Source organism: Esox lucius, chromosome 20 (genome assembly GCF_011004845.1).
Source record: "Esox lucius isolate fEsoLuc1 chromosome 20, fEsoLuc1.pri, whole genome shotgun sequence".
Taxonomy (NCBI): Eukaryota; Metazoa; Chordata; class Actinopteri; order Esociformes; family Esocidae; genus Esox; species Esox lucius.
In genome coordinates this window covers 36055415-36083023 of record NC_047588.1, presented here as the reverse complement: position 1 = coordinate 36083023, position 27609 = coordinate 36055415, and the positions used below count along the sequence as shown (strand labels likewise).

Genomic DNA, 27609 nt, shown 5'->3' with positions numbered 1-27609 from the left:
GAAGCTGTGGGATGTGTCAAGGTGTTGTCGGGCATATTGTATCCAGGCTTTTTTGTGGCATTGGCACAGTAAAGGCTTCTTTCTGGCAACTCGACCGTGCAGCTCATTTTTGTTCAAGTATTGTAATTTTGTTCTCCTTGAAACAACCACACCGTCTTTTTCCAGACCAGCCTGTATTTCTCCTGAGGTTACCTGTGGGTTTTTCTTTGCATCCCCAACAATTCTTCTGGTAGTTTTGGCTGAAATCTTTCTTGGTCTACCTGAGCTTTGCTTGGTATCAAGAGATCCCTGAATTTTCCACTTGTTAATAAGCGATTGAGCAGTACTGACTGGCATTTGCCAGGCTTTGGATATCTTTTTATATCCTTTTCCATCTTTATAAAGTTGCATTACCTTGTTACGCAGATTTTTTTACAGTTCTTTTCTGCTCCCCGTGGCTCAGTATCTAGGCTGCTCAGTGCGTCCATGTCAGAGCTAACAAACTCATTGACTGTTTACAGTGGGGAGAACAAGTATTTGATACACTGCCGATTTTGCAGGTTTTCCTACTTACAAAGTCATAGGTACACTTCAACTGTGTGAGACTGAATCTAAAACAAAAATCCAGAAAATCACACTGGATGATTTTTAAGTAATTCATTTGCATTTTATTGCATAACATAAGTATTTGCTACATCAGAAAAGCAGAACTTAATTTCAGAACTTAATTTTTGTTGTACATTCCATCACTCACAGTTGAATAATACCTATGATAGAAACTACAGATTTCTACATGATTTGTAAGTGGGAAAACCTGCCAAATCAGCAGTGTATCAAAAACTTGTTCTCCCCACTGTAGACAGACACTAATTGCAATTTAAAAGCCACAGGTGTGGGAAATTAACCTTTAATTGCCATTTTCACCTGTGTGTGTCACCTTGTGTGTCTGTAACAAGGTCAAACATTCAAGGGTATGTAAACTTTTGATCAGGGCCATTTGGGTGATTTCTGTTCTCATTCTGATTTATAAAGGAGCCAAACAACTATGTGGTGATAAATTGTTTTGTTTTTTTAAATCAATGCCAAAATTTCACGATTTCTGCCAGGGTATAAAAAACTTTAGAGCACAACTGTAGGTGGATTCTCTCACACTTCCCATTCCTTTACAGTGAGTCGGCACTGCCCATTGTTTTGTCATTGTAAGCCCTGGCATCAGATTGAGGTAGAGGCCGTCATAAGGTCCTTAAGTTCTCAGGTCCTGCTATAATGGCTGAAATTTCCAGAGCCCAGAAACTCCCACGATCAGGGATTTCTCAAAGGGTCAAATGCCAAAGTTTTATTAACAGCCCTAGACAACATTCACAGAATTCTCAGAGATGTTCTAAAACATGACAGAAATTACAGTAAATGTTCCATGTTTTTTTAGCTCATGGGTTGGTTGGGAGATAATGCACTGTGACAGTGTTCCCTGAATGAATGTAATGAATTAGTCAGATATCTTGAAGTAATTATACAAATACCTTGCTAAATTCCAATATTTGAAGGAAATGGATATAAAGGTACTCGGCATGCTCTCATGTAGTAATTTTGACATGTTGCACCCAAAAGGTCTCCTCTGCTCGGTGGACTGTTTATGGACCATGATAAAAGAAACATCTGAGCCAATTAAATTAGTTTACATGGTCTTTTCTTCTATCTAGAAACATCCAAGCAATTGAAGATCATTACCTTTCAAGAAACATTCTAGGTACAAAAAATACCAATATTCTACTTTGCAACAGGTTCCATGCCTCTGTTGAGAGAAACAGCTTGCTATAAATCATTGTAACATACAGATTGGCCTGAACCCATTCCCTTCCTTTATACAACCAGAATGTTCATATGCAAAAGTAAAAAAAATGCTCAGCTAGATGCGTGTTCACTGCTCACCACGAAGCAGGAGTCATTTCATTCAGACACACCATCCAACACCTGCAATCAATATGTCTGGTCTCAAGAAATGGGTTTCGTGGTCACAGCTGATAATGCCTGTGCTCTCAGCCACCTGCTGCCTGGAAACACTGTCCTGGCACGGGACGTGTCTTGCGTAGGACACTGACGTCCTTCACCTGCACACTGTCCAGTGATTTAGTGCAGTGACTTTTCGTCAAGGCCTGTGTCAGAGATAAAGTGCAGCTGCCTGCAGTAGCCCCATACGAGTCCAAGTGTCACAGTTTCTAAACTCAGTGTTCGAAACATGTGAATGGCACGTTGAAAGCCAGGGTCAAATGCAACACAGTGCAACAGAGGAATGTGAATATGAACTTCATTTTAGTATTTCACCAGCTACGTTACAGCAAAACTTCACCAGCTGAATTTTGTTTTCATTTCAGGTACGCTCACAGCTCTTATCTAGGCACTCCAGTAGCCATTTTACTATTTATTTATATTCTTAAACAGTGAGGAAATTTGTGTAAACACTGTATCTGGCCAATGTTTACGTTTGTGTCCTTGCAAATGGTCCATTTGTGTGCTGTTGAGCGATAACTGTAATCACAGAAAGGCACATTGTGAGAAAAACAGTGCAATGTTTGAATGTTTTCTAAATAGGCAGATAAATGGCTTCTCTAAAAGCCATATAGAGGAACGTGGGAAGGATGAGGAGCAAACATCCTGTGATGTTTGTAGGATGTTTACAACAGAAACCCGCACTGACGGACAATGGAGTTGATAAGCAGAGGCTGCTCGCTTGATGGCTTGTTCAATCGTTTGCCGTGTGCGAGAACGCACAACTGTTCTACACACATTCGTCTCCGTGGGCATTCAGATCTAGGAAAGTGATGTTGTCCCTGAGTCTCACACACACGGCTGCTGTGTGGCTTGTAGAAGACCACCCGCTCACTGTTTTCCCACTCTGTGGTTGTGTCCGAGTGGCTACATGGATAACCAACTGTAGTAACCAAACGGGTCATTGGCGGACATAAAGCCTGCAGAAGGCTATTCACTTAGCTTCAGGTTGCATCCAGACATGTAACTTTGTTTAAGTAAACGTGCATTGAAAGGAAAGCGCATGGTTGGATACTGCACACGACGAAAAGACAATCTCTGTTTACAAGTCCATCGACGCATGTTTCACCCTGTTGAATGAGCCCTCTGTGGACTCTTGTCCTACCAAAATACCAAAAAAGCTAACTGTGTAAGGCCCTCAGCTTGATCTCTGTCTATTAACTGTGGGTTACCGAAAGTAAAACATATGTTAAGTGTTCCTTTCATAGTGCGCAATTCCAGTCATAGGATACTCTGTCTATTTCCATCATAGTAAATAATAGCCTGCTGTCCATGGCAACATTAATGTGAGCATTATGTGTGTCGTCAAGAGGGTGGGGCTAGCCAGTCCCCCTAATGCACTTTAATAGCCAGCACTTCCTGTGGGTTGTGCTTTTTCATATACAGAATGATATCATACTGAATTGCGCCAAACTGTATTCCCCATTCCCAGAATTCTCCTCAATGTATTGTGTGATATATATCGTTAGAATTGTTTGAGGCACGACCATTCACCCTGCGGAAATGTACGACATGACAGTTGAAGGTCTGTTTTGAATATCCAGGTTATTGAATGATTATATAATCATGCCCATTTCAATGAGTATTTTATTCTTCGACTGTGTATTTGAATATATTGTCTTCGACATAACTCTTAAGTATTTCACATCGTAAATCTACAAATGATATGTCACATCGCTTCAAAATGCTCAGTCAATCCCAAAACAGATGTGCATTGTTTTACCCCTGCTTGTCTAAATCCTACCCAGGTAAACCATGGATGTGTTCAGTAATAGGCGTTAGGCCTGTTTTGCCACTAGGCTGATCCATCCTTGACTGTAGCCTTTGTTGGTAAAGAAGCATGTGTCAGCCCTTACAATACAGCTGGGGAATTTGGCACAAAGAACCATTAGTGTGTGGCAGTGCAGCTGATAGTTTCCTGTCTGTTTCCAATTTACAAGTTGCCATAATGTTTTACAATTCCAGTTCCAGCATTCCCCTAGTGTAATGATGTTTTAAGTCCAAGCAGACCTGGGAGACAAGCCCCCCCCCCCACCACCACCATGTCCCCAGCTTGGATTTATGGTCTTGTGAATATATACTTCATCATAAGTTGAAGTGAAGTTAGCCCTCACCTTGTTAGTTGGACTCCAAGCCGAAAGTAGACCAGTATATATTTGTGTTGTGAATGCTAGTATAAATTCATATTCTTTCTGTGTACATTCTATTTAGCATACATATGTCAACTAATTTCTGCCATGTTTAAAAAAAAAAATGTATTTTTTTTTATGTCTGTAAAAAATAAGACATGAAGACAGAAATGTTTTCATTGTCATTCAGTATTTGCTAGTCCCCTGGGTCAATTGTATTCAGTTTAATTAAATTAACCAGGCATCTTGATGGGTAAATGGTCCTACATACTTCATTAGGAAATGACAGGTATTTCTATTCACTTATACCTACCACTCCAGTGTAAAGCAGTTTAAATCTCATAGCACTTGAGGCTAAACAAACATATTTAGCTAACATATTGTTATAAACAACACAAACTCATATTAAATTCTCACCAACAAGCCCCCCTCCCACTTTACGTTCCTCTTTTGTGTATTCTTTTGTCCATATGTAAGTACAATACAGTTTTTCTCTACAAAAACAATATATGTATTTTCAGATTTTTGCACAAAAATCAGGTCTCACTAAAATAGGGGAGTAAATGTGTTCATTTTCACATAGGTCGGGTCTTACAAAAATGCACAATCTGTGACATTAGTTTTTGTCTGTTAGACAATACTTGCCAGCGTCTATTTGTACAGTAGCTCATGTAGACGTCTCCTGGTCTCACAGTCCTTTATTCTGCTGTTGTGCTCTTAACCTAATCACTTCTTCCCCACCAAGTAGAATAACTGCACTACCTCCCCTGTGTGACACAGGGAGGGCTGCTGGGTGGAAATATAAGAAATATAGGAAAATAGGAAAAATAAGAAATAGGAAATATTGCAGCATGGATCAAAAGCGTAAGATAACTACTGTACTTCAAACTAAAAGATCCTCTGGATTTTTTTTTTTTTACGTGTTTAGATGGACATGTAATCTTCGCATTTATGGTGCCGTCCCCTTGGGATGAAATGACCCTTGTAACTGTCACTATCAGTTTCTTACGTTGACTGTGAGGAATTTTTGTCCTCTCTTCATTACAGTACTGCTTCAATTGTGTCTTGTCCTCTGGCATTCTAGCATGCACAGTCTGCTTTCATGTTTTCCCACAGCATTTCGATGAGACTCTGTCACTCCATAGCATTTGACCCTATCTGTCCAGGGGACATTATTCCAGTAATTTTGGCCTTTACCCAAGTATTTTTACCCAAGTCAGTCATGCCTTAATATTATTTTTAGAGGGCAGAGGCCTTTTCTCAATTTGTAGATGAACTGTCGGACAGTGGAATAATGTAATTAGAATTGCTTGGTTTCAAAATTGTTGCTTTTTTGTGTGTGACTTGTTAAATTGGTTTACCTTTACTCAAATATGTGTCCGAATTTAGATTTGTATATGTTGGTGGAAAGGTGAATGTTTTCCACTCTAGCTAATGTTCTTTCTTGCAAAAAAGTTGCAAGCAAGATCAAATGGCTATCAAAATAAACAAGAAACAAGAACTAGCCATTCTACGGTTTGGAATCTAGTTGGTCTACTGTCATCCACTTGTGCACAGCGCGTGCGCGCACACACACACGCACGCACACACACACACACAGGAAACATCCTATACAGGAAATTTCTCACATTTTGAAACAGCATTTACTAATGTTGAAGTGTACTGGCGATAAGGCCAGATTCAGAGACAAGCGGCGGGTAAACAAAGTGGAACCACGACACAAATGTCCACTCACACATCACTGTTATTACAAATTCCACTGTGCACAATTCTGGTAAAAGGAGACTCTCTCTATAAAGATGCCTGTACAGCACAAATGTAGCGGCACACTTTAAATTCGCATTAAAAAATACATACAAATCAAGGGTTAAAAAAAAATTCTAGGACATAGGATGTGCACGCTTACCTGGATGACATTGTATGAGCGTGAGTATCTGCTGACTTTTCTTCCCTTCAACCCGGATTGTCCTTGGCCAATCTGCACTCCCTTGTGGGACTTACCCCGCCAGTCCATGTGGCGCGACCATGAAATGAACCCAAGTCAAAGATGCAGTATGTTAGATCACTGATCCACCAAGGGGAAACATCTATCATTGCTTGTAAGTGCTAGACGGGCCCCCCAAGGGTTCATGAATTAGGCTCCAAATGCATTGCAGACAAAACTTTTTATCCCATTTTGTTAACATTTGAAATCCATGATTTTCTCTCACTTATTAAAAGAAAATGTATTCCACCTTAGGGAAATGTGCACATTTTGTTTAAGCTATGCACCAGCCATGCTGAAACTTGAAAACATTGCCACGCTTCTTTTAATTCTTCTTTGGATATTTCTGGATTTTGGGAAAATGTATTGACTCATTTTATTGTGACTTATTGATTGTTTTTCCTCACAATTTTCACCAAACCCCAGACTTCGCACACAAAACTGAACATTATACTCAAAACCCTGTGATCTAGCATATAAATGAAACTTTGCCCACAAAAGTAACAAAACTACATAAAATACAACAGGACTACTGACTACTCATTGTACATTGGGAAGTGGAATTGAAAACATTATTATAAAAAAGTACTAATGAATCCATAATCAATCAATTTTGCGTGATATCATAGACTGTCTTTAGAGTATGCTGAGGTGTAAAGAAAATACACAAATTCCATAAAAAAAATATTTAGGAAAGTGTTTCACAATCCTGGTCCCTGGGACCATTTTTCCCTAACAACTGTTTCAAATGTTGCCCTACCACTTAAACACTTGATTAATGTAATCAACCTGTCATCAAGTCTTTAATTAGAATCAGGTGTGTGAGTGCTTGGGCAAAAACAACATGTGCATCCCTTTGGGTCCCGAGGACCAGGATTGGGAAACACTGCTCTAGAAGCAGAAAATGTGTCCTGAATTGTATGCTAGGCATGTCAGTCCTTTGAGATGTTTTCTGAATTATGATGTAAAAGGTTTGTTGCCGAGTGTCTAAAGAATAGCAAACACCCCTACATTTCCAATGTGAATTTCAAAATAGAAGTGTTTTATGTGATACATGTGCAGTGACTTGTTGAAAATGTTTGCCTACCTTTTGTGCTGTGGTGATGCTGTTGGTCACATTCATGCAGAACTTGTATGGTGTTTGTGTCTAATGTGCAACAACTAGCATAGAATGCTAGGATTGGTTGATTTTGTCAAGAATTCTGCAATCGCTTCGTCCTGGAAGAACTGACATGGTAAATGAACAGTACACATATTTAGGAAGTTGTATTTGGGATGTACATATGCAAACATTTATTTTCCGTAATTTAAATGATCACATTTTCCATAAAAGTCTAATGAGACTGTCAGTTATGTCCAATGAGGTTGAGGGGTTAAAGTGGGAGGGACGTTTCGGTTCCAGTCCCGCTCTGCATGTCTTAGTGTTGGTAGCTTTCCCAAAAAAAAAAGCGAATCCAAATAATTTGTTTTTATGCCTATGAAGCTTTTATGCACATATAAAATGGTTCTTGTTAAAGGTAAACATTTATCAAATAGCTCTATACAAGTATTATATTCCATTTTATGGCCATCGTGGCACAGTGATTCATGCACATACGCTCGCAGCGTGAGATGTATGTTACGCTGTTATTACATGTTTGTACCAACACCAGTTGTTTGAACCAGTATCGGCAACCACACCTAATTCACCATTTCAAAACAGCAACTGTGTGATGCAGTGACTTTGTAACTGTACGTTCAGTGCTGAGCAGTTTACTGGACAGAGACCAGTACTACAGAGAAGAAAATGGCTGTTGGACATGACACAGTATATACGCCTAGGATGTCTGAATACGTTAGAGATCAGGTGTTTTTCCAATCTCTCCAATCTCCTCTTGTCCTCCACTGGGATTGGGTTGACCTGGCTACTATACACTGGCCAATTTGAACTGGAAAGCATGCTCCGTTGCCTTAATAAGTAATGGCCGTTGCTCAGAACAGCCCGTAGCTGCACTAAAGAACCGATGTGAGGTGTGTAGCTTTAAATACACTCAGGAGGGCTGACGAACAATGTTGTTAGGAAAATTGGTGTATCCTGCATTGGAGGGAATGTGTAATGAAAGGATGCAGAGATTAAAGATGAATGGAAATGAAAGCATATAATGTTGATGGAAGAAATCAGGAGACGGTGGATATGTGTTTTATCAAGCTTTTTCCTTTTCAGTAGATCATTAGCAGTTCAAGAGTGGATGTCTGACATGCCGAAAAAGCAGATGTGTGGTTTGGGGAGTTGTTGGACAGTCATTTGCCTCCTGCTGTGGACTTCCACTGGGGTAAGTGTCTTCTGCCATTACTCTTTCCTTTCCACTCAATTTATTTACATTTTCCTTTCTCTGTCCGTCCTTCTAGCTGTCAATCTGTGCAGGTTCATTAAAGTGCAGAGAAATGCTCTTTAAAGTCTGCTATTTCAGTGGTACAGTGGATATAAAAAGTAACAACACTCCTGTTAAAATGCCTGTTTTTTTTTTATGTAAAAGAATGAGACAAAGAAAAATCATGTCAGTACTTTTTCCACTTTTAATGTGACCTATAATGTGAACAATTCAATTAAAAAACAAACTTCAATCTTTGAGGGGGGAAAATAACCTGGTTGCATAAGTGTGCACACCCTCTTATAACTGGGGATGTGGCTGTGTTCAGAATTAGCCAATCACTTTCAAACTCATGTTAAATAGAAGTCATTACACACCTGCCATCATTTAAAGTGACTCTGATTAATCACAAATAAAGTTCAGCTGTTCTAGTAGGATGTTCCTGACATTTTCTTAGTTGCATCTCAGAGCAAAAGCCATGGTCCGCAGAGAGCTTCCAAAGCATCAGAGGGATCTCATTGTTGAAAGATATCAGTCAGGAGAAGGGTACAAAAGAATTTCCAAAGCATTAGATACACCATGGAACACAGTGAAGACAGTCATCATCAAGTGGAGAAAAATGGCACAACAGAGACATTACCAAGAACTGGAAGTCCTTCCAAAATGGATAAAAAGATGAGAGGAAAACAGGTCAGGGAGGCTTCCAAGAGGCCTACGGCAACATTAAAGTAACTGCAGGAATTTCTGACAAGTACTAGCTGTGTGCTACATGTGACAACAATCTCCCGTATTCTTCATATGAATTGGCTATGGGGTAGGGTGGGAAGACGAAAGCCTTTTCTTACAAAGAAAAACATCCAAGCCCGGCTGACGTTTGCAATAGCAAACATCAAGTACCCCAAAAGCATGTGGGAAAATGTGTTATGGTCTGATGAAACCAAGGTTGAACTTTTGGCCATAATTCCAAAAGGTATGTTTGGCGCAAAAACAACATTGCCCATCACCCAAAGAACACCATACTCACAGTGAAGCATGGTGTTGGCAGCATCATGCTTTGGGGCTGTTTTTCTTCAGCTGGAACCGGGGCCTTAATCAGGATGAAGGGAATTATGAACAGTTCCAAATACTAGGCAATTTTGGCATAAAACCTTCAGACGTCCGTTAGAAAGATTAAGATGAAGAGGAAGTTCACCTTTCAGCACGACAATGACCCAAAGCACACATCCAAATACACAAAAGCATGGCTTCACCAGAAGAAGATTAACATTTTGGAATGGCCCAGCCAGACCCCAGACCTGAATCCAATTGAACATCTGTGGGGTGATCTGAAGAGGGCTGTGCACAGGAGATGTACTCGCAATCTGACAGATTTGGAGCGCTTTTGCAAAGAAGAGTGGGCAAATATTGCCATGTCAAGATGTGCCATGCTAATAGACTCCTACCCAAAAAGACTGCGTGCTGTAATAAAATCAAAAGGTGCTTCAACAAAGTATTAGTTTAAGGGTGTGCACACTTATGCAACCAGGTTATTTGTTTTTCAATTGAGTTGTTCACGTTATAGGTCACATTAACGGTGGAAAAAGTTTTGACATGATTTATCTTTTACATCACAAGAACTGGGGTAACAGGGGTGTGTAGACTTTTTCTATCCACCGTAAGTTTCTACACTGTAAAATATGTGACCTAACGGAGTACTCTGCTAGTAAAACAAATAGATAAACAAATAAATACTCTGCAATTTTTTTATCTGATCTTTTTTTTCATCCAGATAATTTTCTATAAAGAACAACTCCAAGACATTACTGAATATACATTTATGTGGATTGATTAATATTCAATAAATTACATGTAGAACATAGAAATATTTATCTACATTTCAACTGTAAATCCTTAATATTTTATCCTTAATGTTCATATTATGTTATCTTATTTGCCCCTCACCAGCCATTGTACATTACGGTTAATACTGAATGTCAGTTTGATGATACTGAATACTGAAGTGGTCAGTATGATGCAGTGCTTTTGGAAAGTATTCAGACCCCTTCACCTTTTCCACTTTTGTTATGTTACAGGCTCATTCTAAAATGTATTCAGTCGATTTCTTTTCTCCTTAACCTATCCACAATACCCCATAACGACAAAGCAAAACCAGGTTCATGAATGTTTTTGCAAATATATATATATAAAAAAAAGAAATATCCCATTCACTGTGTGGTTGGTTTCATTACACCTGGTCTGAGTTTTTAAGGCTAAATTCCCAAAAATTACTTGTATGATAGATATATTAACATTAAGTTCTCTGACAACAGTTCTGGTGGACGTTCATTCAATCAGCAAGTCAATAATAAATTACGTAAAGACAACAACAACAAAAAATATTTGCATATTGTATCTGTGACCTCTTATTTCAGCTCAAGAAATATGTGTTTATATTTTTTTCATTGAATAGCTTTTTGTCACTTTTCAGTATGCCAATTCAGCTGTGTGGGGAATTGATTTACAAGATAAAGCAAAAAACACATTTAATAGAGAGCAGTTTTTCCATGCTTTTGTTTTGTTTGGCGTTGGTGGTCACCTAATGATCCTGCAGCACGGAGGAGGTTTATTTTTGTTTAGTTGTTTGTTTAACTCCCATGGAGATCACAAGGATTTAAAGGGAGCCGTTCCTCTCTACAGTACTGTCCCTTCCTGTCTCCTAAATAAGGAAATTGTGAATGAGCGCATGGTTCTAATCTGTACCCATGCTGTTCAAATACAGAACATTTTATATTTTTGTTATATTAACCTGTGTTGATTAGCTATTTGTTTTCATTTAAATGTGTCAAACTCATAACTGACAAAATTATAAACCTTCCACTTAATTTAGCTTTACATGTGAATGGATCACTTTTAACTACTATGTAGACACAGTTATTACTGTTGGTTACATAGTAATTAGGGCAAGTGAAAATAATAATGTTCCATAAAATTCTAAATTAATTATCAAATATAAATAAGGTAATTATATGCTGTGACTACGGCAAAACAAATTATACATCATTAATTTAAGATTTATGTTTATCTGTTGTTACTGTTCCCCTGGTTTTGCCCTTGGTTTTGCCTTTGTTTATTCAGAATTTTGTCTAGTGATGCTGTTGTATTTATTATGTATCAGATTACATATGTGCATGCATTCCAATTATTCCATTGTGCTTGCAGTTCTTCGTTACAGCTAGCCCAGAGGTTAACGGCACCCAGGAGCACGGAGAGTTGAATGTCTATAATGATATAGGAGTCACCCGGAACAAGATCGTGACGGCCCAGTTTGAGTGCTACCAGAAGATCATGAAGGATAACAGCGTCAACAAGATAGGTAAAACAACAAGAGGTGCATCCCGTTTTCCCCACTGTCATTGGCATATTTGGAATCGGTGTGGGGGAAAGTCTCTTTCTCTTATTGCTTTAATCCTCAAGAGAAAAGAAGGGCAAGGGGACTGAGAAGAAAGCCAATATATCACTGCTGCAGTTATTTGGTGTATTTTACAGAAGCTGCTGCTGTAACCTTCTCATTTGGTTGCTAATCCGCTAGTGCTGTGCCTGATTAGCTTTTTAGTCGCACTTGCAATCAGATACGGGGTTGTTAGATTGGCGTCTTGGCTAATTAACGTTACTATCACACAATCAGTTATTAATTTTAGTGCAATATCAAAACTTTGCTTTTGACTCAACATTGAGAAGTGCAAAAATTAGATATAATTATTTTAACTTTGGTGTTACAATAATAACATATGTATGTATATATGTTTGATTGGGAGGATGCCCCTGGAAGTGTGTCATGCTCATTTCTTTCGGTACAAGGCCAAATTATTGTATTTCTTTTCCCCACTTTCCAATTCCGACCTTTTCACAGCAATCCAGGGGATTGGGAATTCCCAGGAAGCCAGGGGAATTTAATTTAAAGCTTTAAAAAGCCCATCCTGTTTTAAACACTCAACTACTACATGAATTGTAGAGGGAGTAAGTGTTGAGAACAGGGCAATGTTTTTCTTTTAAAGTTCAACCACATTTACATTGCCCTCTGATAGAATGCTTCACTTGACTGATGATAGTCAACAGACTGTTATGATGAATAGAAAACATAATCCGGAAGCAGTTCTATTTTTAGAAATTTAACTGATGTGGTGTGATGTTTGGGTTCTCCACAGTAATGTCTCACTGAAATGACCAAAGCATCTGAGGTATAATTTACAGCAATTCACCCCACAACTTAATTTGAAGACAAAAACTAACTAAATAAATTAACTTTAGATTAATTTAGATTAATTAATTGTCATTGTCGAAGCGGCCGCTCTGAGCTGTGGCCGTAAGGTCTCCAGTGCCTGTCGAGGCGGCAATCCCCGAACCCGGTGGTGGACACCGGAAGTAAGGGATGCCGTCAAGCTGAAGAAGGAGTCCTATCAGACCTGGTTGGCTTGTGGGACTCCTGAGGCAGCTGACGGGTACCGACAGGCCAAGCGGACTGCAGCCCGGGTGGTTGTGGAGGCAAAAACTCGGGCCTGGGAGGAGTTCGGTGAGGCCATGGAGAAGGACTATCGACTGGCCTCGAAGAGATTCTGGTAAACCGTCCAGCGCCTCAGGAGAGGGAAACAGTGCCCTACCAAAGCTGTTTACAGTAGAGGTGGTCAGCTGTTGACCTCAACTGGGGATGTCGTCGGGCGGTGGAAAGAGTACTTCAAGGATCTCCTCAATCCCGCCATCATGTCTTCCATTGAGGAAGCAGAGGATGAGGGCTCAGAGGTGGACTCGTCCATCACCCGGGCTGAAGTCACAGAGGTAGTCAAGAAACTCCTCGGTGGCAACGCACCGGGAGTGGATGTTATCCGCCCTGAGTACCTCAAGTCTCTGGATGTTGTGAGGCTGTCTTGGTTGACACGCCGGTGCAACATCGCATGGCGGTTGGGGACAGTGCCTCTGGGATGGCAGACCGAGGTGGTGGTCCCTCTTTTTAAGAAGGGGGACCGGAGGGCGTGTTCCAACTACAGGGGGATCACACTTCTCAGCCTCCCCGGGAAAGTCTATGCCAGGGTACTGGAGAGGAGAATACGGCTGATAGTAGAACCTCGGATTCAGGAGGAACAGTGTGGTTTTCGTCCGGGCCGTGGAACACTGGACCAGCTCTATACCCTCTACTGGAGGGTTCATGGGAGTTTGCCCAACCAATCCACATGTTTTTTGTGGATTTGGAGAAGGCATTCGACTGTGTCCCTCGCTGCATCTTGTGGAGGGTGCTTCGGGAATTTGGGGTTCTGGGTCCTTTGCTAAGGGCTGTCAGGACCCTGTACGACCGAAGCAGGAGCTTGGTCCGCATTGCCGGCAGTAAGTCAGACTTGTTCCCGGTGCATGTTGGTAATTTTTTTGGACAGAATTTCTAGGCACAGCCAGGGGCCAGAGGGTGTCAAGGTTTGGGGACCACACGATTTCATCTCTGCTCTTTGCGGATGATGTTGTTGTGTTGCCCCTTTCAAACCAGGACCTTCAGCATGCACTGGGACGGTTTGTAGCCGAGTGTGAAGCGGTGGGGATCAAAATCAGTATCTCCAAATCCGAGGCCATGGTCCTCAGTCGGGAAAAGGGTGGCTTGCCCACTTCAGGTTGGTGGAGAGTGCCTGCCTCAAGTGGAGGAGTTTAAGTATCTAGGGGTCTTGTTCACGAGTGAGGGAAGGATGGAACAGGAGATTGACAGACGGATTGGTGCAGCTTCTGCAGTAATGCGGTCGATGTATCGGTCTGTCGTGGTGAAGAAAGAGCTGAGTCCCAAGGCGAAGCTCTCGATTTACCGGTCAATCTACGTTCCTACTCTCACCTATGGTCATGAGCTTTGGGTCATGACCGAAAGGACAAGATCCCGGATACAGGCGGCACTCCGCCGGGTAGCTGGGCGATCCCTTAGAGTGAATAGCTCGGTCACCCGGGAGGAGCTCAGAGTAGAGCCGCTGCTCCTCCACATCGAGAGGGGTCAGCTGAGGTGGCTTGGGCATCTGTTCCGGATGCCTCCTGAACGCCTTCCCGGGAAGGTGTTCCGGGCCCGTCCCACCGGGAGGACCTAGGACACGCTGGAGGGACTATGTCTCCCAGCTGGCCTGGGAACGCCTCGGTGTCCCCCCGGAAAAGCTAGAGGAAGTGTCTAGGGAGAGGGAAGTCTGGGCATCTCTGCTTAGACTGCTGCCCCCGCGACCCGGCCCCGGATAAGCGGAAGCAGATGGATAGATGAATTAATGTGTATAATAACTTCTGTATAGGAACTTATTGCTCCTGCTTTATTCTGACCAGTTTCTTCTCTGATGGTTTCTGTGCCGCAGGGCCCGTGTGTAACCGGACCTGGGATGGCTGGCTGTGCTGGGATGATACAGAGGCTGGCTTCACTACGGAGCAACACTGTCCAGAGTACTTCCAGGACTTTGACCCCTCAGGTGAGCTCCCTGAATCCCAGCAACATGGGCTTGAGTTCCTGGGAACTCTTGGGGGCCACAGTTTGCGCAGGTTTCTTTTTATTTGAACCTTCATCTCCCATCAGCTCAATCGAGATCAATTATCCAAGGTATTTCTGATATCTCATGCTCTTTTTTATAATAGTTTTTTGTGGGGGGTTTGGTACGATTTTCTTCAACCAAGACGATATTGCTGTGATCTGATTCCTTTGCATTTTGAAGCCTGTAATTGGTTAGTTTCCTGTGGAATATCATCAGATTGCATTTTGAATCCTCCATTTGATGTGGTTCATGTAGTGTTATCTGATTGCAATTTTCAGACTTTATTTGATGTTTTTACTTTAGAGCTTCATGTGCTTACATTTTGAAGCCTGTATTTACTGTGTTTATGCTTACATTTTGATATAATGTTCTTCAGAAATGGTTACAAAAATCTGCAGTGACAATGGCCACTGGTTTCTGCATCCTGAGAGCAACAGAACATGGACTAACTACACACGATGCAATGAGCACACAAAGGAAGGCCGAATGGTACTGTTTTCTGAAAATATTTGCTCTATTCCCTCAAACCAGGATGTCAGTGAAATAACACTGTTCTGCCCTGCACTATCTTTTATTACTCTTCTGATTTTGTTCTAAATGAATTAAACCTAGGCTTGAAATCATGTAAAATTAAGGTTGTAGTTATTCAACATCAGTGCTTGACTTAGGCCGGAATGGGCCAGAACGGCGTTCCAGTACTTCTAATTTTAAGCAAACAACGTTCCATTAACTTTTTTAGGCAAAAGAGCAAGCCTTATTGGAACGAGTCATATTAGCAAATACATTTGAATAGACATATTCTAATGTGTGATTTGGCAATTCCTGAACTATTTTAGGCCAATGCAGGCACTGTTCAACACCATTGCTTTCTGCATGTGAGGAATATCGTCTTCTCATCTCATCTTTGCCGAAACCTCCAGATTTCTATTCAATTCATATATAGCACTTCACATTCCACTATTGTCCTATATAATATACCTATATAATATACCTAAAGGCAGTTTGTATTGACCCTTCAGCGTATTGCCATGATGTAGGGAAACAGGTTTGTTAACTAGGCTTTGGGAATTCAGAAAACATATGCTAGCACAATGGAAGGCTTACTGTGTCTAATTCTTTCAGACTGCCATGAATTTATTCTACCTGGCCCTGATCGGACATGGCTTGTCACTGACAGCCTTATTTATATCCCTCGGTATATTTTTCCATTTCAAGTAAGTATAAACAAACCAATCAATATAACTAATTGACTATACCAAGGCTGTGTTCCTCGTAATGTTATTATACGCAAGCAGTTGAAATGACTTTTTTCCCATCATCGGCGTGATGACAACGTCCACTCCCTTTCCCCTTGTGTATAGGAGTCTAAGTTGCCAGAGGATCACCCTCCACAAAAACCTCTTCTTCTCCTTTGTTCTCAACTCAGTCATAACCATCATTTCGCTGACAGCTGTTGCTAATAACCAGGAGCTGGTACAAAGGAACCCTGTAAGTGGGTCGTTGGGTGAATGTAGGGGGTTTTGGACATATTGGTGGGTGGGTGTTTTGGACCTATTGGTGCGTGGGAGTTTGTTGGTGGACGTATGGATGGAATGGGTGTTTTGGACATATTGGTGGGTGGGTGTTTTGGACCTATTGGTGGGTGGGTGTTTTGGACCTATTGGTGGGTGGGGGTTTTGGACCTATTGGTGGGTGGGGGTTTTGGACCTATTGGTGGGTGGGGGTTTTGGACGTATTGGATGTATTGGTGGGTGGGTGTTTTGGACGTATTGGTGGGTGGGGGTTTGTTGGTGCATGTATGGATGGGATGGGTGTTTTGGATGTATTGGTGTGCAGGGGTGTTTTCGTAGATGTAAAGTGTGGGCGGGTGTCCGCGTGGATGTTACAGCCATTAAATATTGTGTTGTTAGCCCAGAATATCACGTCTGAAGTTTTTCTCTCCCTTAGATCTGTCCTGTGTTCTCTTTCCAGACAAGCTGCAAAGTGTTCCAGTTCGTCCATCTTTATCTTTTCGGCTGCAACTATTTCTGGATGCTGTGCGAGGGGATATACCTGCACACCCTCATCGTCGTTGCCGTGTTTGCCGAGAAACAGCACTTGATGTGGTACTACCTTCTCGGCTGGGGTAGGTTTTGGCTGAAGTTGTTCCTCTCAGTGCTCATTTATCCCCATTCCTCTTCCTGGCAGTTGTTGTCTGGCTGGTTGGTGTGAATGAGAATGATGTACCAGTCAACTTAACTGATTATTATTTTTTTTAAATCAATGTTTTAAAAAAAACATGTCATGTCACATTGTTTGTCAGTAACACAAAATATGTCTGTTGTTGTCCAGGTTTTCCTCTAATTCCAGCATCTATACATGCAATTGCTCGAAGTTACTACTACAACGACAAGTGAGCTCAGATTTCTTTCTTACACATTTGTTTTCAGTTTATTTCTTATTGCAGCTATTTATGCCGCATAAGACATTTTCTGTATTGAGTTTATTTTTACAGCTAAAATAATTCCATTGAATGTATCCATTACAATAATACACACTTCCAAGGCCTTATTTAATATTTTATTACTAATTTTCATCTGTAAGCAGGAAAGCATATTGAAACTGCAAAATAATGTGACATACCATGAATGGTGAAAATATCTCTTGCCTCCTACAGTTGTTGGATAAGCTCCAACACTTCCCTCCTGTATATTATCCATGGGCCCATCTGTGCTGCCCTTTTGGTGAGTCCAAAATATAGTTACATGCTAATTAGACCTATATTCTTGCTTCTCTTTAGTGCAAACAAAGTGGAAAGTGGATGCACTATAAAATAATGTTTTTATGTTTTAACTTAAACTGATAGTTCAGTAAAATTAAATGTTTAGAGATTTGTGTCCTTAACTTGAAAGCACCCTATGGACAAGAAAAGACTGATGTCCACACTTTTTTAATCAAGGAAAGACATATCCAGAATAGAAATTTGCCTGAACTTTCATTTAGTACAATAACTTCTTTGGGCATTTTAGCAATAAACTGACAAAACGTATTGGTCAAACTTCACAGAAAACAGGCCAATTAAGCATAATTTTGTGGGTTCAATTCGGACTGTCTGCATCCAGATATGCAAATCTTTCTTTTTCTTCAGGAAATATGCCAGTTGGCTCCTTGTTCAAAAGTTTTTCTTGATTGCTAAGCTCATTTCAATGAAACGTGGGTCCCAATGAACACATTAATATTCTTTGTTGCAGAACAGTTTGGCATTTCTTACAAATTACAAATGCTAAAAACATCTTTACTGCAAAACAATAAATACAACTCTTTACAGAAGATTCAAAACTCAGTTGAGTGAATGAAGTCAAACAAAATTAAAACATTTGGTCACAGCTGATACAAACAACTTTCTTGAATGTTTTACAATCTTTACATATACAAAAATATTTGCAAAATGTTTCAATCTGCAGTCTGTCTTTATTCATGCATAAGAGGTCACCTTTGAGTTTTTTGCAAGAGAGGACAAAGCAAAGGCAGGGGTTGAGGTGTTCAGATGTGTGATTGTAGAGCAGCTGAAAGTGGAATACAAAGGACTATTGATTTACCTGAAATGTGTGCCCTAATTATTGACCATGTTGTCAATCACGGCCTGTCCATGAGAAGGGCCGGGCAACTGTGGCATCAATAATAAGAATATTGTTTAAATATATAAGTTTAAATATAGATAACTTACAATGCCATACCACATTGTATGTCAGTATCACCGTACTGTATACAGTATAATGTGTGTAAAATACATTTTTGACATTGCTTTGTTTTTACGGAGCTTGGTGTATTTTATTTGTATTTTGTGTATATACAACATCATTGAATTCAGACTAAATTAAAAAAGGTACAAAAAACACATTTTGTTCATGGATATTCATGCTATTAAGTGACATTCTATCTTCATAGGTCATCGTTAAGCGGGTACAAATGGCAGTTCTAATTGGCATTCTAGATGTGCAGTCGAGGTAAATTGAAGAACGTAGCATGTGCAACCAGGATGCAGGGATAGTAGCAATGAGGTCCCCAAAACTGGGTAGATGCTAAGCCTTGCGATGTACACGCGCCGCCGTCTTGGTCAAAGAATGATCATGTATTTAATGTTTGGTGTCTTTTGGCCAACAATGAAAGTTTTGGCCTGCATGTTAAGTCAATTCTGACTGGACAAAAGTTCACAAGTAAAACCGTAATTCAGAAATTGTAATGTTATTATATGAAACAGTAGCGATTACCTGTGATATACAATTTCTGACATGATAAATCTTATGGACAGTATATATTATACAGTGGGGAGAACAAGTATTTGATACACTGCCGATTTTGCAGGTTTTCCTACTTACAAAGTATGTAGAGGTCTGTAATTTTTATCATAGGTACACTTCAACTTTGAGAGACAAATTCTAAAAAAAAAATACCAGAAAATCACAATTTTGATTTTTAAATAATAAAAAATGATTACAGACTCTTTAAGAAGCCCTCCTGTTTTCCACTCATTACCTGTATTAACTGCACCTGTTTGAACTTGTTACCTGTATAAAAGACACCTGTCCACACACTCAATCAAACAGACTATAGAGAGCTGTCCAGAGAGCTGTGTAAGGACATCAGGGATAAAATTGTTGACCTGCACAAGGCTGGGATGGGCTACAGGACAATAGGCAAGCAGCTTGGTGAGAAGGCAACAACTGTTGGCACAATTATTAGAAAATGGAAGAAGTTCAAGATGACGATCTATCTCCCTTGGTCTGGGGCTCCATTCAAGATCTCACCTCGTGGGGCATCAATGATCATGAGGAAGGTGAGGGATCAGCCCAGAACTACATGGCAGGACCTGGTCAATGACCTGAAGAGAGCTGGGACCACAGTCTAAAAAAAACATTAGTAACACACTACACCGTCATTAATTAAAATTCTGCAGCGCACACAAGGTCCCCCTGCTCAAGCCAGCGCATGTCCAGGCCCGTCTGAAGTTTGCCAATGACCATCTGGATGATCCAGAGGAGGAATGGGAGAAGGTCATGTGGTCTGATGAGACAAAAATGTAGCTTTTTGGTCTAAACTCCACTCAGCGTGTTTTGAGGAAGAAGAAGGATGAGTACAACCCCAAGAACACCATCCCAACCATGAAGCATGGAGGTGGAAACATCATTCTTCGGGGATGCTTTTCTGCAAAGGGGACAGGACGACTGCACCGTATTGAGGGGAGGATAGATGGGGCCATGTATCGCGAGATCTTGGCCAACAACCTCCTTCCCTCATTAAGAGCATTGAAGATGGGTCGTGACTGGCTCTTCCAGCATGACAATGACCCAAAACACACAGCCAGGGCAACTAAGGAGTGGCTGCGTAAGAAGCATCTCAATGTCCTGGAGTGGCCTAGCCAGTCTCCAGACCTGAACCCAATAGAAAATCTTTGGAGGGAGCTGAAAGTCCGTATTGCTCAGCGACAGCCCCGAAACCTGAAGGATCTGGAGAAGGTCTGTATGGAGGAGTGGGCCAAAATCCCTGCTGCAGTGTGTGCAAACCTGGTCAAGAACTACAAGAAACATATGATCTCTGTAATTGCAAACAAAGGTTTCTGTACCAAATATTAAGTTCTGCTTTTCTCAAATACTTATGTCATGCAATTAAATGCAAATTAATTACTTAAAAATCATACAATGTGATTTTCTGGATTTCTGTTTTAGATTCCGTCACTCACAGTTGAAGAGTACCTATGATAAAAATTATAGACTTCTACATGCTTTGTAAGTGGGAAAACCTGCAAAATCGGCAAGTGTATCAAATACTTGTTCTCCCCACTGTATATAATATATTTCTGAATGGTTATTGAAGTATAAACGTGCTCTAAAGGTTGTATTCTGAAATGTGCTCTCTCTCTCTCTCTGTCTCTCCTTCAAGGTAAACCTGTTCTTCCTGTTGAACATTGTGCGAGTCCTGATTACCAAGCTGAAGGTGACCCACCAGGCTGAGTCCAGCTTGTACATGAAAGCAGTGCGTGCCACCTTGATTCTTGTCCCTCTCCTGGGGATTCAGTATGTGCTGTTGCCCTATAAACCAGCGGGACGGGCTTCTTCTGAGATCTACGACTACATCATGAACATCCTGATGCATTATCAGGTACGAATAAGAAGTTGCTTAATCTGGACCCTTTACAAATCTGCTAGCCTCTTCGATTATGTCTTCATCTATATTTTACCTATATGCTGCTGCCGTCATTCCTCTTTACTTCAAGCGGACAAAACACTTGACCCTGACTGTTATAGGCCAGTCCTGCCCTGCCTTTCAAAAACTGCTGAATGCCGTTATTTATTTATTTTTTACTTAATGCTGTCCGGTGTGTCATTGCTCATCTTGCAGCTGATTGTCTAAAGCCTTTGAGTAAGATGTCGTCAATAGGACTGGGACTGCATGCTTGTCGTTGGTTTCATGACTGTGTTAGGGAAAGAAGTCAGACTGTTAGAGTAGATGGCATCCAGTCGAAGCCACTGGAGTTGGTTAAAAAGGTCCCAAAAGGCTCTATACTTGGTCCATAACTGTTCACTCTCAACATAAACAATATAGATGATGAGATAAGGAAGAGTAGAATTAATCTAAACACTGACGACACTCTCTCTACTGCCTAGACGGCTGACCAAGAATTATTGTAGCTGGAGACAGATTTGAAAGGTCTTTAAGGGTCCTTTCTACAACTTAAACTGGTTTTAAATGCAAAGAAGACAAATATTGTGATTTTTAATAGGTCCAAAAAGCTGGCTGAAAAACACTTGCACTCAAATGCTTAGATGGTTCTCGAAATAATCAAGTCTCTGTATATAAATACTTACAGATTTGGCTGGATGATAAACAGTCTTTTAAAATACATGCTGATGTAAAAGGCAAAAGGTCAACATAGGCTTCATTTCTAGAAACAGAACGTGTTTGTCCTACACAAATAGAAAACAAATTGTGCAAGCTACTTTTATGTTGGTTATAGACTATGAGGATATTATCTCAATTCATGCTACGGTATCTTAAAACTTAAACCACTGGATGCTTCTTATCATTATGCACTTAGGTTTATTACGGGGGCTAGCTACTGAACTCACCACCGTAGTTCATATCAAAGGGTGGGATCAACTTCGCTGGCCTTGAGACAAGAACAAGATGCTCTCATGTTTGTCTATAAAGCCTTTCTAAATAAACTACCTTCTTATTTATCATCAATTATCAACCTTAGAAAGGTAACTCACGAAACCAGATCTCAGGCCTGGATTACACTCGAAGCCTCTGCAATCTCCACAGAATTGGGTATGACTGCCTTTTCCTGCTACGCTCCTTACTTATGGAACAGTCTGCAGACCAGGTGGTCTGGTCCAGAGTGGCACGTCAGACATGCTCTTATTGTACATGACGTGTATGGAAACCTGGAGAGTGTTACATGTATATTTCGTATACTGTGTCCACTGTGTGAAGACAAGAAACTGTGTTTCTTATTGAAATAAATAAAACCGAATGTCTTTGGCCATGTTCTTAATCAACTTACCAGGTTAAATAACTGCTAAATAAAGAACATAAGACTGTTAAGGTCTAGTCACCTTAGCTCAGATATATAATGTATATATAATGATACATTTCTAAGCTTACAGAGATTTGTCTTAAAAAAATTTAAAAAACCATCAAGATTAGCATACGTTTTGTATGTTGCGCAATAGTCATCTGGCAAATGCTGTTGCCCAGAGTGACGTACTACTCAGTAAGAACTGTGGCGATATTGCCAGTGCCACAGTAGAACGTTACAGTCTGTCATTGGCTTGTAAGTTTTCTTTAAGACCAGGTCAACGCTGTTTTTGCCTTTGACTTGTGCGTCTTTTTCCCATGGCCTGTGGAGAAACAGAAGGAAGGAGAACATGAGTAACGAGGGTCTGGGGAGGAGGGTTGGAGGCTGCAACTTACGACGCGATGGTTACTGCCTTGTGGGGCCAGGCTGAATCAGCTCAATAAATCCTACATTGCACAGGCACTTACTCAGTCACAACCCCCCCCCCCCCTGTCCCCTCCTCCCCCGTGCTCTCTCCCTCTTCATTTTCTCTCCCCTTCTTCACTCTCTTTCTCCATCTTCACTCTCTCTCACCCTTCGCTCTCTCTCCTCACTGTTTATCCTTGTTGGAACTGTCTCTCTCACCCTCATTTTAAATTCTCCTCGAGAGGGCTGCCAGATTGCATCAAAGTAGCACACTCAGCATTCTGCTCAATGCTTCAACTGGTTTAGGTGTCGGAGAGCTTGAGCTATCATTTAAGCAATGCATTTATCACTGATAAGCCCTCACTTGACTGATTCTTTGCATTCTTTTTAGGGGCTGCTAGTGGCCACCATCTTCTGCTTCTTCAACGGAGAGGTAAGATTTTGACCCTCTGACCAGCATTAAGCACAGTCCCTGGTACAGCCAGGGACTGGGGGTTGTTGACCTTCCAGAACATGGCATGCGAACTTGTTGACCTCTGAAGGATTGTGTCAGAATAAAGTGAGTCAAGTGAAAGTCCACAGTGAGTTCAGCTGCGCCTGGTTTTGTTGCAAATTTGGTTTTTTTTTTTGGGGGGGGGGAGGGGGGGGGGGGGGTTGTGTCATTAGGCTTACGTAAAATATGAATCGTTCAGCAGTTAAGATGAAAATTGGGATTGCGGAATAAATATCTGAGTAAATGTTGCATGAGGATACAGCACTGCAGTTAGGGTTCATTAACAGTCATTGATGAAATTCCTTCTCACGTCTAATTACATTGATTCGCTCTGTGCGCTGAATCTCATAGTCCCCCACAATGTCCCGGCAGGTGCAGGGAGTTCTGAGGAGACACTGGAACCAGTACCGTATCCAGTTCGGGAGCTCCTTCTCCCACTCGGACGCCATGCGATCTGCGTCATATACAGCCTCCTCCATCACCGAGGTCCAGGGCTGCTACAGCATTGACAGCCACACAGAACACTTGAACGGCAAGGGGGGCTGCCTTGACATTGAGACCTCCATCATAAAACCTGACAACCCGTTCGCCTGAGAAGAGCTGTCTCCGAGTAACACGGCAACGCGCCTGGCGATGGAGGGGAAGAATGCAATGGCTTTGTTACTATGGTTACCGGTTTACTGTCCAATGGTTGGAGAACTGAACTGTCCACACAGTTTTTCCTGCATAATCACAGATTTGGGGGGGAGGGGTTTTAATTTTTGCTACTTTCAATAAGGACCTAGATGTTTTATCCGCTTCTTGAGAATAACATTTAGCCACCCCTTTTCAAGTAGCCATCCTCAAAGCTGCTCTGCTGCTTTTTGAAGGCGCTTAATATACAGTGTCCAGTAGATTATGTTAATTCCTCTTAATGTATTCAAATATTACGCAGTTGTTTAGTAATTATATTTCTCTGTTTGCCAATAGAAATGTATGTGCAACACCCTAGCTGCCAAACAAGGAAAGCACTTTTCTGGTTTTATACACAAACGATCCATGCCATTAAGAACACAACACTCTCTTAGGCTGGCATCTGTGTCTCTCAAGCTGAAGTTAAGCTCAAAAGCTAAGTTACCTTTTAAACAAAGATACTGAGATATACTGTAGTACTTTTTGATCATTAACAACATGTGAATGGTTCTTGTCTTAATCCACTATTCTCATTTATGCCAATATCTACCCTGTACAACTGCATGTTTCTTAAATTATAAAGTTTAGTTCTGGCACTGTTTAAAATCTTGTGAATGAGTAAATAATCAACTTTACTTTCACCTCTAACTGCATACCTGTATAACCTGATTTGTATCTGGAAAAACCAGGGAATCTTGAACTGCCTACATTTTTTTTATTTCAGCTCATCAATATTGGAATCGTGAATCACCTTGGATTACACATTTTTCATCCAAATGCTGGAAACATCTCCCATCATATGTAAATACATTGTAAATCTTGCATTCTGAAGAGGGAGCAGGCTGGGGCACTAGTGCTTCATCTATTCATTTTTTATATTTAAAAAGTAGCCGTGCGTGTACCTGACGTATTCAAACACAAAGCAACTGTGGTATGTAGAAGAGTGTCGGAAGTTGTCCATGTGGACGTTTTTAGTTCGTACCGTTTGCAATGCTTTTGCTGATGTTAAAGGAAGCGTGATCTCAAGCATACTGGCCATACCAATTGAACTGACATTCAAGTGAAGGATCTGTGTACAATTTCTGCTGGCTTTGCACAACTGTACAAAGCCACTTCCTCACCTTGTCTGATGAAGAGTGGATGGGGCCTATATGGCATCAGTATATTTCCCATGAAGGACTCGAGTGGTTTTAATTGTCGGATGAGGAACCGGAATCTCTCAATCATACTGTACAGCTCCTAATCCTACTGTGTGTGTTTTTGTATGTTTTTGACATATGGACAAGTCAACATGTCGGTACCAACTGTCAGATATAGCTGTGTATTAGCTGCCTGTACTAATGGCAAGTCTATTCCATGCCTGCTGTTTCGTAACATGTCAAAATGTGACGCGGACTGCCGGACAGTTTCTCACTAAAGAACTTAATCGTATTTTAAAACTGTTTTCAAAGTTTTTGGTTTATTCAGATTGGATGACTGACATTTGGAAAAGCATTTGCTATGTAGGAAAGTATTTTCAAAGCCAATGTCTGTATTGTATGTTACAACTGTACTGTGTATATATATATACACACACACACACACAACACAGGAAAAAATTAAGGGACCACTGCACCTTTTTCTTTCCCTTCCAAAAAAGTAAAAACGGAAGGTTTTGAGTGAGGAGTTACAATTGAACGCTTCTGTTCCTCTATAAAAACTTTCCTTTTCAACTTTTTTTTGGAAAGGAAAGAAAAAGGAGCAGTGGTCTCTTAATTTTTTCCAGAGCTGTATATCCTGACTACACTCTACTGTATGAATGTAATTTCTATGTGATTTATTCTTTGGATGTGAAAATATATATATTTGTGTAAAATGCATTTTTCTTTCCTATTGTTCATGAATTTCTATTAGATTGTACTAAATTACTAGCAAAGTCTTTGTTTTATCAGATTTTTTGAGTTTTGTTCTTTAGTTGGTAAGGGTTTTCAGAGCTATATGTGCATGGGTTGCTGACACCTTTTGTTTGCGTGGTGGATTTGAAGGGATATCGAACGCACAGAAGAAACGTGTCTGTTGGCAGTAATACCATGCGTCAGTCTAGAGCATAAACCATTTCTCGTCGGACGAAATGACATCAGTCTCGCCGACCGAAAAACAGACAACTTGTGCCGATGTTACGTTTACATCATGGGGAGCTACCTCACTCCTGCATCCCACAGCGATGTACACATATATATATATATATATATACACACTAGTTCAGTTTGTGTAACAGGTCAAGGGAAAATAGTGAGGGAAAATCCCCTGCTGATTTTTTTACGTTTGCCCATTGACAAAGAAATTATCACATCTATAATTTTAGTAGTAGGTTTATTTGAATAGTGAGAGACAAAATAACAACAAAATAATCCAGAAAAACGCGTGTCAAAAATGTTATACATTTATTTGCATTTTAATGAGTGAAATAAGTATTTGACCCCTCTGCAAAACATGACTTAGCACTTGGTGGCAAAACCCTTGTTGGCAATCACAGAGTTCAGACGTTTCTTGTAGTTGGCCACCAGGTTTGCACACATCTCAGGAGGGATTTTGTCCAACTCCTCTTTGCAGATCTTCTCCAAGTCATTAAGGTTTAGAGGCTGACGTTTGGCAACTGGAACCTACAGCTCCCTCCCCTTTTCTATGGGATTAAGGTCTGGAGACTGGCTGGGCCACTCCAGGACCTTAATGTGCTTCTTCTTGAGCCACTCCTTTGTTGCCTTGGCTTTGTGTTTTGGGTCATTGTCATGCTGGACTACCCATTCTCAACCCATTTTCAATGGGAATGAGGTTCTCACCCAAGATTTGACAGTACATGACCCTGTCCATCATCCCTTTGATGGGGTGAAGTTGTCCTGTCCACAACTTCAGAAAAACACCCCCAAAGCATAATGTTCTTTGTAAATCAATCTTCCAAAACCAATTATAATCTAATTGGCATATCTATTGATATAATTCTCCTTGTTCTAAACCAATTCAAATTCAGCTATTATTGTTTCAGACTTTTCAAAATAAACCTTGGTTAATTTCCTTTATAACCTTTCTTCAAAATCAAACCTCTAATCCTATTTGAACCTTCAAATTCAAATTTCATTAAAAAATATTGAACAAAACTGTTCGGGAACAACTCCACATAACAGTTCTTTTTTCTACCCCAGTGTGGTCTGTAAGTGATGAACTGAAACTGTTGTAGTATACAGAGTGAAGACCCTCCCTCAGGACACAGGCACTGGTGGTTTGGTCACTGCGGTAACATACGTTTGTTTAAAAGCTCCGTAGCTGCCTCTAGAAATTGCACGCATCCTGGAAACCTTTCGCCGAGTTCCCACTTGTCTGGCGGCCGCAAGACACAGACGCCTGCTCTCTCCTTCCCTCTTGACAGCCAAAGCGCGGTTTCCCCTAGCTGTACCTCTTTCATTCGCGGTTCTTGCTCATCCTCTTGACTGGTGACCCAGATACAGG

General features: G+C 40.8%; 1 protein-coding gene across 2 annotated transcripts in view; it reads left to right on the top strand.

Annotated features, from left to right (window-relative positions):
* calcrla (calcitonin receptor-like a) overlaps positions 1–25746 on the top strand; it is a 41180-nt gene extending 15434 nt beyond the window's left edge. Inside the window, exons 2-13 of one of the 2 annotated variants that reach the window (XM_020041543.2) lie at positions 8345–8450; positions 11688–11841; positions 14828–14938; positions 15375–15487; positions 16121–16212; positions 16360–16486; positions 16970–17123; positions 17330–17390; positions 17655–17721; positions 20918–21136; positions 23353–23394; positions 23827–25746. In XM_020041543.2, the coding sequence (XP_019897102.1) occupies positions 8367–8450; positions 11688–11841; positions 14828–14938; positions 15375–15487; positions 16121–16212; positions 16360–16486; positions 16970–17123; positions 17330–17390; positions 17655–17721; positions 20918–21136; positions 23353–23394; positions 23827–24048 (1446 nt within the window). In that variant the 5' untranslated portion in view covers positions 8345–8366 and the 3' untranslated portion in view covers positions 24049–25746. Of the gene's footprint in view, positions 1–8341; positions 8451–11687; positions 11842–14827; positions 14939–15374; positions 15488–16120; positions 16213–16359; positions 16487–16969; positions 17124–17329; positions 17391–17654; positions 17722–20917; positions 21137–23352; positions 23395–23826 lie in introns of both variants that reach the window. The other variant, XM_010889926.3, reaches the window with a different exon arrangement.
* The last annotated feature ends 1863 nt before the right edge of the window (positions 25747–27609 follow it).